At 37.5% G+C, this 12,054-nt stretch overlaps 1 protein-coding gene across 1 annotated transcript; it reads right to left on the reverse strand.

The window, feature by feature from the left end:
• Positions 1-1,702: 1,702 nt before the first annotated feature.
• Positions 1,703-4,420, reverse strand: LOC110332090 (olfactory receptor 5B12-like). The gene is made up of 2 exons (XM_021213076.1): positions 4,295-4,420; positions 1,703-2,670 (listed from the first exon to the last, which is right to left on the reverse strand). Exon 2 carries the CDS (start codon positions 2,642-2,644, stop codon positions 1,703-1,705), a length of 942 nt encoding a protein of 313 aa, XP_021068735.1. The 5' UTR covers positions 2,645-2,670; positions 4,295-4,420.
• Between the last annotated feature and the right edge of the window lie 7,634 nt (positions 4,421-12,054).

A 12,054-nucleotide genomic window follows, 5' to 3' on the forward strand; every position in this document is an offset into this window, starting at 1 on the left:
TTACATGCTCAGGCCATCCCAACCTTTGGAGTGTGGCCAGACAACACAACAAAGGCAACCTAAAATCTCAAATCAGACAGAGCCAAGAAGACAACTCAACATGTTTAAATCTCATCATAAAAAAATCTCTGTGTCTCTCTCTGTGTCTCTGTGTCTGTCTCTGTGTTTCTCTCTCTCTCTCTCTCTCTCTCTCTCTCTCTCTCTCTCTGTCACACACACACACACACACACACACACACACACACACAAATTTATACAATATGTAAGTCCAAAATTGTACATATCCCCTAAAAGGCAAGGTCCTATAAATTGTCTAGAAATGACCTGGATGAACCACAGTACACAGAATTTGAAATAATAATAATTAACTTTATCAAATTATTAAAGATATTTTGCATAAAACATAAATAATTAGCTCAGTAAACCTAATGTGAATAGTAACAAATACCTGAGTGATGCCACAAAAATCCCCAAAACTATATGGTTGAGTAAAATGAAAAAAAGTGATCAAGGGAGTTGAAAATTGTTTCAATATAGATGAACTTACTGAATGGAATGAAGTGAAAATTTAGTTGAGATTCAAAAACATATTAACCCAACTGAAAAACTTAGAAAAGTGGTGGGCATATATTCTTGCCACTACCAATAAAGGTATTACCACTTAATAGCTGCTGGGAGTAAGTGAAGCTTTTTGTTTGGTAGGTTGGGTTTTGTTTGTTGATATTATTGATTTTTTTAGCAGTATTACCACTGTTACTTGACCATACTTCCATAGAAGGTCACACATCAAAGATCATTTGATAATTATAAATTTGATCTTAATCACAGAAAACAAATTTGCATAAAAGTAGATGGGTATAAATGGAGGGAATATTAATGGAAAGGGAGAGAATATTGCGAAACATTGTTTGGAACTTTCAAGACTAATAAAAATTCTAAAAAATTACATTATAACTCTGGTATCTACTGATCTATATATCTACCTAGTCATGATTTGGTATAAAAGAGACTGATTTGTGACTAAGATGTAAAGAAATGTCTAGCCAACATAGAGAGCATACCAACCACATACAGATAAAACAATTTGATGAAAGTCTCTCTTGCTGAAACACTGAGTTTTGTCATGATTATCATTTACATGAGTACGTATAAGGAGCTACCTGCAAGTATGCATGAGTGTATCCGAGAGAGATGCATTGTTAGAAAGTTCAGCCTGAATGGGTGACCACTCATGTAAAACAGGGATTGTTATAACCCAATAAGTAACATTCAGGAAATGTGGTTTGAGAGACTCCTCTCTAGCAATAGTATGCTGTTATGGATCTATGGACTAGCCTACGTGACTCGTATAAAGTTCTGAGCTGAGGAACCTATTAAGTTTCATTAGCATCCTTAATCTTATATTTTTGACACATCTGAGCATTGTAATTTTATTTACATCTTGAGTCTTATAATCTCCATAATCACTCAAGCAAACAATATCTTAATTCAGAGGAAATATTTACTAAAAAGCAGTTAACACATTACGTGTGGTGCAGTGTTGGGTGTTGTAGTATCTAGGATTAAAATCTAGATTTTTAAATTAAAGCACCAAATTTCTATAATAACATATCCAAAATTAATTGTATATTGTCAGAATAGAAAAGGAATACACAGAAAATACAAATGAAGAATATACTCCAAACTACAAGATACTTTACAGTTAATTGAATAATCCCAACAATGCTTTTCCAGCAACCTTCTTGAATGCATTCTTGACTTCTTTATTTCTCAGGCTATATACAAGAGGGTTCAGCATGGGAATGACCATGGTGTAGAACACAGATGCCATCTTGTCAGTGTCCATGGAGTGATTGGAGCTGGGCTGTAAGTACATGAAGATAATTGTGCCATAGAAGATGGAAACAGTGGTAAGGTGAGATGCACAGGTGGAAATGGACTTCTTCCTACTCTCAGTAGAGCGCATTCTCAGAATTGCAACAAAGATAAGTAAGTAAGAGGTCAATATGACTAATAGAGTAAAAGCAACATTGAATGATGCCAACATGAAGAGTATAATTTCATTTGTGTAAATACTGGAGCAAGAAAGAGCTAATAGTGGGGGGATATCACAGAAAAAGTGATTGACTACATTAGAATGACAGAAGGAGAGATGGAATGTGAAGGAAACATGGATAGAAGATTGTAAGAGTCCATTGACATAAGATCCAGCAAGAAGCAGGGCACATATTGTAGTTGTCATAGTAGTGGAGTAATGCAAGGGTTTACACACTGCTACATGGCGGTCATAGGCCATTGAGGTCAGAATAAAACTCTCAATAATAGCAAAGGCTACAAAGAAGAACATCTGGGCAGCACATGCATTGTAAGATATGATCTTATTTTCTGTGAGAAACCCTTCTATTACCTTGGGAGTTACAGCTGAGGCATAAACACAGTCCACCAGAGAGAGGTTACTGAGGAAATAGTACATGGGAGTGTGGAGTCTGGAGTCCGAGAGAATCAGCAAAATCATCCCAAGATTCCCAACCAATGTGGTCATATAAATGAGAGTAAAGATGATAAATAAAGGAACTTGCAGAAACGGTGCATCTGTTAACCCAACAAGAATAAATCCAGACAGTTCTGAAATATTCTGCATCATTTTTATATGGGAATTATATCAGACTCCTAGGATGAAATAAAAAAAATTTGGACATCAGCAAGAGATTTTTAGTGTGCTCTCATTCTCTTTTTCTTGTGTCAGCATCCTGTCCAGTGTGAAATGTTCTAATCTTAATTCTGGGTGGGAATGACCTAAAGGGATTTATTTACCTGGTAGTGGTTCAAATTGAAGCAGTTACTTTATTGCTGCCTATATGTATTCCTATTATAAATATAGGTCTTATTTCAGTTTTCTGGTAACTGAAAATATTGTTTTTAGTAACACACAAAGGACTGATTTGTTTCGTTTTTTCAAAAATCTTACCTATGTATTTTCTGAGATGTGCCTCAGAATCTTTCAAACAAGTGCAATATAGGTACATGCAATTATTCTTTGCTTTTTGTTAGTAACAAGCCCTATCTATTGTGCTTCCCATCTCTAATACTTCCATCAAGTTTAACACAATATCTGTGGCTATGCAGTAATTTTAGGTGCTGCAGTATGAGTATTCAGTTTTATATTTAAGTTGCTAAGATCTTTCATTAATTTTTTTCTTTTATCTTTGAACTAAACTATAGCTTCCTGATGTAAGAGGCATGTTCATTCTGAAGTTCAGATATATCACAGTAATCATTTATTTGACAATCTAAGGTCATAGTTTTTCAAAAATTAGAATTATTTTTAAATGCTTTCATTACATCTAATGGGCTTTATTTATTTTACAAATGCTCCTATTTTCTACTACTGCAAAGCAAGTTTGTTATTTTTGTGTTTGAGGGAGAATATTAAACACTAATATATAGCTACCATTTTTCTCTCTACATAATGTGTAACCTCAAGTATAGTACATTACAAGTTACGTCTTGTACCACTACCGTGGTGGATCATGTGACACCTGAAAGTGAAACTATAATTTCATATGTGTCTCCTTAATAGAGAGCTACTTCCAACTTGAAAATATTAGGCAAGGCATACTTATTTCTCCCCATTAATAACCTCTTATATTCAAAGAATCAGATAATAAATATAACCTTATTCATTTAAATGTCCAATAGGCAAATAATCCTTACTCTTCATGGGATGTACCTGTAATAACATAAAAAAGGAATGTGTAATTTTTTGCAAGTAAGTATGATGTTAACTATGCAAAATCATGTAAGTCATAGCCATTACCTTTCCAATGCTTGCTTATCTTTTCCTGGTGTCTTCTGAATGACAGCTCATAATATTTCTGTCTAAAAGTTGATACTCTCAGGAAAAGGAACCTAGTAAATAATATATTTAAATAGATGTTGAAAGTTCTACAAACTTCTGAAATTAAAAGTGAGCTGTGTTTTTCTGATCCTGTAGAATATTTTAAATGTTAGAAAATTAGAATATGGTCTCCATCTAGAATGAAACTATCACTCTAGGATCTTAAAATCTTTAGAGTAGAATTCTGGCTTTTCTAATATATCATTGTTGTAAGAAGACCAATGGGACATGAGTGAGAAGATTATAAATAATCATGGCTCTCTGGACCTGTTGCTTCACCTTTTTAGATATTTACGTCACTCTTTTTTGTTTGCACCTATGAATCAAAACAAAAATAACTTGGAATTTTATATCCATTTATAGTTCTGCCTATATTTTCATAATTTTAATACTTACTGTTGTCCTAGGAACAGAAAAATAGGAGTAAAAAGGAAGGTTGTTTGAAGTTTCATATCCAGAGCACTAACTTAACATACATAACTAGGAAGGCGTCTTGTTCTCCTCCTCCACAGCTAGAGCTCTGCTGTAAAATAGAATTTTGTCTCATAATATTGTCAGTATAATAATACAACCAGGAGCTATATGTGTATCTCACAGGGGAGAAATGCACATGAGTAGGTGTCTCTAGAGCATAATGAACGCACATTGGATTTTAGCTTAATCTTGATGGAGATTGCAGAAGATAGTGTTTGCATTTTTATCTAAGAGTACTTATGAAGCCATTGGGGAATATATACTTATGTGACAAGCCTCCAGTTATCACACAAACTTATCCACATCCAGGTTGAAGAGAGAAACAACACACAAAAAAGAAACCAACGTTAAATCCATTAATTTTTTTTCCTTAAGTAACTTTAGCAACTTATACAATCACTCTGATATCACATTTCCTCACAAGTTAAGAGTTAGGAACTTTACCCTTTCATTTTAAGTATTATAAAGAAGATACTCATGCCATTCTTATCACATAAAACATTATTTTGGTAAATGTATTTCTCTATATTTTTAAAATTTAATTTATTTTTCTTTTAATTGTTCTGCTTATATGCTGCACACTGAACCCCTCTTTATCCCCACCTCTTACAACCCTTCTCCCATCCCTCCTCCCATTCTCTTCTGAGCAGGTGGTGACCTCTGGGTATCCCCCACCCTGGCATTTCAAGTGTCTGTGAGGCTAGACCTTTCCTCTCCAACAGAGGCCAAACAATAAAGCGTACTTAGAAAAACATATCCTATGTACAGGCAACAGCTGTCAGGATAGTTCACATTCCAGTTGTTCAAGTCCCCCATGAACCACAAGCTCTACATATGCTACATATACGTAGACAAGCCTAGGTCCAGTCCTGTATGTTCTTTGGTTAGTGGTTCATTCTCTGAGAGTCCCTATGGTCCAGGTTAGTTGATTCTATTAATCGTCTTGTGAAATTCCTATCCTCTTATGGACTGCAATCCTTCCTCCTATTATTCCATAAGAGTCTCCAAGATCCTTGAAACTTCCTATATTCTTCTCCATGGCTGGCCAGGTGATCTTCTCTAACATACCTATTCACATATTCTCCAAAAATCTCAAGACCTAGCTTGAGTCCCACCCACACAGTGTTCTAGCCAAATGTGGCTATCCCTCCTCCAAAGGATTCTCCTACATCATATCTGAATTCCTCCAAGATATATAGAACCCCATATTCCACACATGGACAAGAAAGAAAATCATTAACACCATCTCAATCCCTTCTATCCATGTGACTTTACTTCACCCAATCCATTTCCATTTTCTAGGCTCAAGCTGTTAGATTCTTTCTGCCATTCCCTCCACTATATTTCCTGGGCCTCAGAGAGATGTATTTAGGATGCATTCTTCTGAAGTATTTTTGTTCTTTAAAGTGACATAGTGAAGGAAAAGCAGCAAATATGTGGTAAAGCCTATAAAACTTTCATATCAACAGCACCTATATCCAAGGAAACATTTTCTTATGGAGAGAATATACTTTCACATCTGTGGAACTCTGCTGTGGAACATAATCTAGTCTTGTGCTTTACATTCTAAATTTAGAAGTGACAAGATTTGCAAATATCTCATTGGGAGCAATACATGAGAGTTGCTATCTCTAGAGTTTCATGATCCTTCACTGGCCATACAAACTAACACTTCAGAAGCCTGTTAACATTTTGTCTAAGGGTTTATGAGTATGTTGGGTAATAGAATTTCAGGGAGTATAGTATGAAAATATCAAATCAGCTGGGATACAGACAAGTTAGGCTGAAAAATAACATCAAACTTAATTGAAATCTCATAATATATGACACTAGTGACTTCTTTTGTGATTGGGTTACCTCACTAAGGATGATATCCTCCAGATACATCCATTTGCCCAAGAATTTCATAAATTCATTGTTTTTAATAGCTGAGTAGTACTCCATTGNGTAAATGTACCACAGTTTCTGTATCCATTCCTGTATTGAGGGACATCTGGGTTGTTTCCAGCTTCTGGCTATTATAAATAAGGCTTCTATGAACATAGTGGAGCATGTGTCCTTATTACCAGTTGGAAGATCTTCTGGGTATATGCCCAGAAGAGGTATTGTTGGGTCCTCCGGTAGTACTATGTCCAATTTTCTGAGGAACCGCCAGACTGATTTCCAGAGTGGTTGTACAAGCTTGCAATCCCACCAGCAATGGAGGAGTGTTCCTGTTTCTCCACAACCTTGCCAGCATCTGCTGTCACCTGAATTTTTAATCTTAGCCATTCTGACTGGTGTGAGATGGAATCTCAGGGTTGTTTTGATTTGCATTTCCATGATGGCTAAGGATGTTGAACATTTTAAAGAAGTCACTAGATATGCACTCACTGATAAGCGAATATTAGCCCAGAAACTTAGAATACCCAAGATACATTATGCAAAACAGAAGAAAACCAAGAAGGATGACCATTGGGTGGATACTTCATTCCTCCTTAGAATAAGGAACAAAATACTCATGAAAGGATATAGGTACAGAGTCAAAATTTAGAGCTAAGATGAAAGGATGGACTATCCAGAGACTACCCAATTCAGGAGTCCATCCCATCATCAGCCACCAAACCTAGATACTAATGCTCATGCCAGCAAGATTCTGCTGAAGGGACCCTGATATTGCAGCCTCTTGTGAGGCTATGCCAGTGCCTGGCAAACACCGAAGTGGATGCTCACAGCCAGCTATTGGATGGATCACAGGGTCCCCAATGGAGGAGCTAGAGAAAGTACCCAAGGACCTGAAGGGGGATGCAATCCTGTAGGTGGAACAACAATATGGACTAACCAGTACCCCCTGAGTTTGTGTCTCTAGCTGAATATGTAGCAGAAGATGGCCTAATTGGCCATCACTGGGAATAGAGGCCCCTTGGTCTCGCAAACTTTATATGACCCAGCACAAGGCAAGGCCTGTGCCAAGTAGTGGGAGTGGGTGGGTAGGGGAGCAGAGGTGGGGGGAAGGGCTATAGGAAATTTTTGGGATAGCATTTGAAATGTAAATAAAGAAAATAATAAATAAAATAAATAAAATAAATAAAATACAACTTGCATGTTAAAAAAAAAAAGAAAGAAAGAAAGAAAGAAAGAAAGAAAGAAAGAAAGAAAGAAAGAAAGAAAAGAAAAGAAAACTCACCCCGTCTGAAAATTTCTAAGTGCTGCTATAATTCTATGGAAATTGAGAATAATTCATTGTCTCTTACTTTTAGGATCATTTATGAGAATTCATTAAGCATTTGGAATTTTTAAAGAAGATACAGCTTCATAAAAGAAAAAGAAAGTCTTAACAGATTGGAAATACCTAGCAACTAGTCCCACACTAGCAAGTATTCACATGACAGCTATCTGTGTCAAACTGCCCCTTCTCTTAAGTCCTACTTCTTTTTCTTTTAACCTTCCTCCCCCATTATCCAGTCTTCACCTTGCAGGGCTTCATCAGGTTCCTGTTATGTTAAATCTTGCCCTTTTACTATTGACACTAACAGGATCCTGCATGCAGGTTGTTGACATACTGCGAGACCCAAACACTGCTATAGAGCCCACTCCAGTGTGGTAGACTATCTGTCAGACAGGAAGTGATAGGATCTCATTCAGAGCTCTCTTCTAAGCAGCTTAACCTAGTTTCATGCTGATAGCTCTGAAGGTTTGCTACTGCTCACCCACAGCACCCTGTCTATTCTGTAGTCAGGCACATCATGATAACTAAGAAATCTTGAAGAGGGCACAGAGGCCATATTCAAGTTCATATTGTAGCTAACCCCAGGACGATTGTCAGACATGGCTCAGTATTTGAAATGTGAATCTGATAGCAATGTAAAGATAGAGGCAGAATGAATGGCAGAGGTATGCTGCATACAGTCTGTGGGTTTACTCGCTTATTCCATGGCAGGAGAGCACTCTTAAAAATATTTGAAAGCCTGAGTTAAGACAAAGGGTAGGGGAGAGTGTGTATGCAAACCAAGCATGAGAAAAGATGAGATTAAAGGAAAGTAGAAGAGGAAGTTAGAATAACAACAACAGTAGATATGTTGAGTGAGTTCTGAGAAAAAGATGTAATGCAAACAGCCTTCTATGGAAATCTCTCATCTAACCCTTTCCACAACCCTGTCTTATGTATTAATATCATTTTCATATTATTAGTGATAAATCTAAAGCCTACATTGGCCTTGACCTTATTTTAATTTGTATAACTGTTAAATGATAGAGTCTGGATATAAACTCTTACTTCTCCAGTTTTTATTCTATGGCCATAAGCACAGAGAAACAACTTTTTCTTTTAAAAAGGCGCTATCTACATATCACATGGGCACATGCACACACATATGCATAAACACACACATGCGCACACATGCACAGTTGTCCAGGATGGCTTCAAAGCCCTCCTCCACATACCCATCTACACCTTTCATCCCCTGCTTTAGTTTTGTATGACTCGAGGCATGAGAAGAGCCGAATCAACATGGGCTTTTGTCATAATACTTTGGTGGCTTACCAAATACAGATGTTTCCATTTGCTTCTTGGTAGAAAGGACATAGTATTTATTTAAAGGTTAATACATCATTAAGCCTGAGGAAAGTAGAAGACTGGATTACACTCCTACTTTGGAGGCCTTTGGAACTAAATAAAATGGCAGTGAATTGTAAAACAAACAAACAAAAAAAATGACATTATACTTTTGCAATTATTATTATTATGTATTTATTGCATAAAAATTTAAATTTAAATATATTTGATCATATTCTCCCCATCTTTCAAGCTATAGCTGTCACACAAGAATCTTTGTATGACCTAAGCATAAAATTTTCTTTCATGTTTTTAATGTAATTTTCTTTTTTATTATTTTATTGATATTTTTATTAGATATTTTCTTCATTTACATTTCAAGTGTTATCCCCTTTCCTACATTCAACTCTGAAAATCCCCTACACCCCCTACCCTTCCTCCCCAACCCACCCAGTCCCATTTCTTGTCCTGGCATTATCCTATAATGGGGTGTAGGTAGAGTCTTCACATGACCAAGGGTCTCTCCTCCCATTGATGACTGACTAGTGCATCCTCTGCTACAAATATAGCTAGAGCCACAAGTTACACCATGTGTTTTCTTTAATTGGTGGTATGGTACCAAGGAGCTCTGAGGGTACTCGTTAGTACATATTGATGTTCCTTCTATGGGGCTACAGTCCCCTTCAGCTCCTTGCGTTTTTCTCTGGCTCCTTCACTAGGAACCTTGTGCTCCATCCAATGAATAACTGTGCACATCGGCTTCTGTGTTTGCCAGGCACTGGCAGAGCCTCACAGGATACAGCTATATGAGGCTCCTGTCAGCAGGCTCTTCTTGGCATCTGCATAGTATCAGGGTTTGGTGTTTTTTTATGGGGTGGATCACCAAGTGGGGCAGTCTCTGGATGGTTATTCCTTAAGGCTCTGCTCTGAATTTGTCTCTGTAACTCCTTTCATGGGTATTTTGTTCCTCATTCTAAGAAGGAACAAAGTATCCACAATTTGGTCTTCCTTATTCTTGAGTTTCATGTGTTTTGCAAATTGTATCTTTGGTANTCTAAATTTCTGGGCTAATATCCACTTATCAGTGAGTGCCTATCCTGTGCGTTCTTTTGTGATTGGGTTACTTCACTCAGGATGATAGCCTCCAGATACATACATTTGCCCAAGAATTTCATAAATTCATTGTTTTTAATTGCTGATTAGTATTCCATTGTGCAAATGTACCACATTTTCTGTATCCATTATTCTGTTTCGGGATATCTGGGTTATTTCCAGCTTCTGGCTATTATAAATAAGGCTGCTATAAACATAGTGGAACATGTGTCCTTATTACATGTTGGAGCACATTATGGGTATATGCCCAGGAGAGGTTTTGCTGGATCTTCTTATAGTACTATGTACAGTTTTCTGAGGAACCACCCCATAGATTTCCAGAGTAGTTTTACCATTTTGCAATCCAACCAGCAATGGAGGAATGTTCCTCTTCTCCACATTCTCACCAGCATCTGCTGTCACCTGAAGTTTTGATTTTAGCCATTCTAACAGGTGTGAGCTGGAATCTCAGGGTTGTTTTGATTTGCATTTCCCTGATGACTGAGGTTGTTGAACATTTTTTCAGGTGCTTCTCAGTCATTTGTTATTNCTCAGTTGAGAATTCTTTGTTTAGCTCTGCACCCCATTTTTAATAGGGTTATTTGATTTTCTGGAATCCAGCTTATCGAGTTCTTTGTATATATTAGATATTACTCCCTTATCAGATTTAGGATTGGTAAAGATGCTTTCCCAAATTGTTGGTGGCCTTTTTGTCTTGTTGACAGTGTCTTTTCCCTTACAGAAGCTTTGCAATTTTATGAGGTCCCATTTGTCATTTCTTGGTCTTACAATACAAGCCATTGCTGTTCTTTTCAGGAACTTTTCCCCTGTGCCCATATCTTTGAGGCTTTCCCCCCACTTTCTCCTCTGTAAGTTTCAGAGTCTCTAGTTTATATGGATTTCCTTGATCCACTTAGACTTGACATTTGTTTTTGTTTGTTTTGTTTTTTTTTGTTGTTGTTAAAAAATTAAATCAACTTTTGTTTTTGTAACCACAAACAATCTGTTGTAATTTTTTTCTTAGTGGCCAGTCCTGTGCCATCTGTGTGTGAACTCAGTGGATGGTCCCACAATCCCCAGAGGACTCTCCACACCCCAGGCGTCCTAGAACACCAGGATCTTGGGATCACTGGTGAGTGGAATGTAATATCTGTTCCAAAACAACCTGGAGTTGCTTGTGCCAGCATAAACAGGGACACTGGAAACCCACCAAACCAGTAGCTAGGGATTATTCTGGTCAGCACCAGCCCAGGCTACCTTGGGCACAAACTGAGCAGACAGCTTCACTGTCCCCAGAGTACACTCCATGCCAAAGGCATCCTAGCACATCCAGGATCTTAAAATCCCTAAGGAAATTCAGCCTCAAGAGAGGGCTCTGACCTAGGGCCTCAGATGAGAGTGCCATCTTGTATCTTAGGTCTCTCAGAGACCAGTTTGCACAGGAGACCACATGGGCCACAGAAGCAACAGAGCTTCTTGGACAGGGTCCTTTTGGTCCCTAGTCCTCAGCCAGGAGGTGGATCTGAGCTCTAGACCTCTGTGTACTTTCCCTGTAAGTAGAGACCTTGCCTTCAGAGAGTGCTCTAACCACTGGAACTCAGGAGAGATTTGGACTACCAGGAGTGCTGATAGAGGCTAAGAAGGAGGAACAAGCTCCAGCCAGACACAGCTAGAGCATCTAACAGCAGAGATTACTAGATGGCAAAAGGCAAACAAAAGAATCTTACTAACATAAAACAACATTACTTGGCATCATCAAAACCAAGTACGCCAACCACAGCAAGTCCTGGATACCCCCAACACACGTGAAAAGCAAGATTCAGATTTAAAATTGTATCTCATGATGGTAGTAGAGAATTTTAAGGGCATTAATAATTCACTTAAAGAAATACAGTAGAACACAGCTTAACAGGTAGAAGTCCCTAAAGAGGAAACACAAAAGTCCCTTAAATAATTACAATAAAACACAAACAAATAGGTGATGGAATTGAAGAAAACCATCCAGAATCTAAAAATGGAAGTAGAAACAATAAAGAAAATCCAAAGGGAGACAACT

This window comes from Mus pahari, chromosome 1 (assembly GCF_900095145.1).
Source record: "Mus pahari chromosome 1, PAHARI_EIJ_v1.1, whole genome shotgun sequence".
In the NCBI taxonomy this organism is placed as follows: domain Eukaryota; kingdom Metazoa; phylum Chordata; class Mammalia; order Rodentia; family Muridae; genus Mus; species Mus pahari.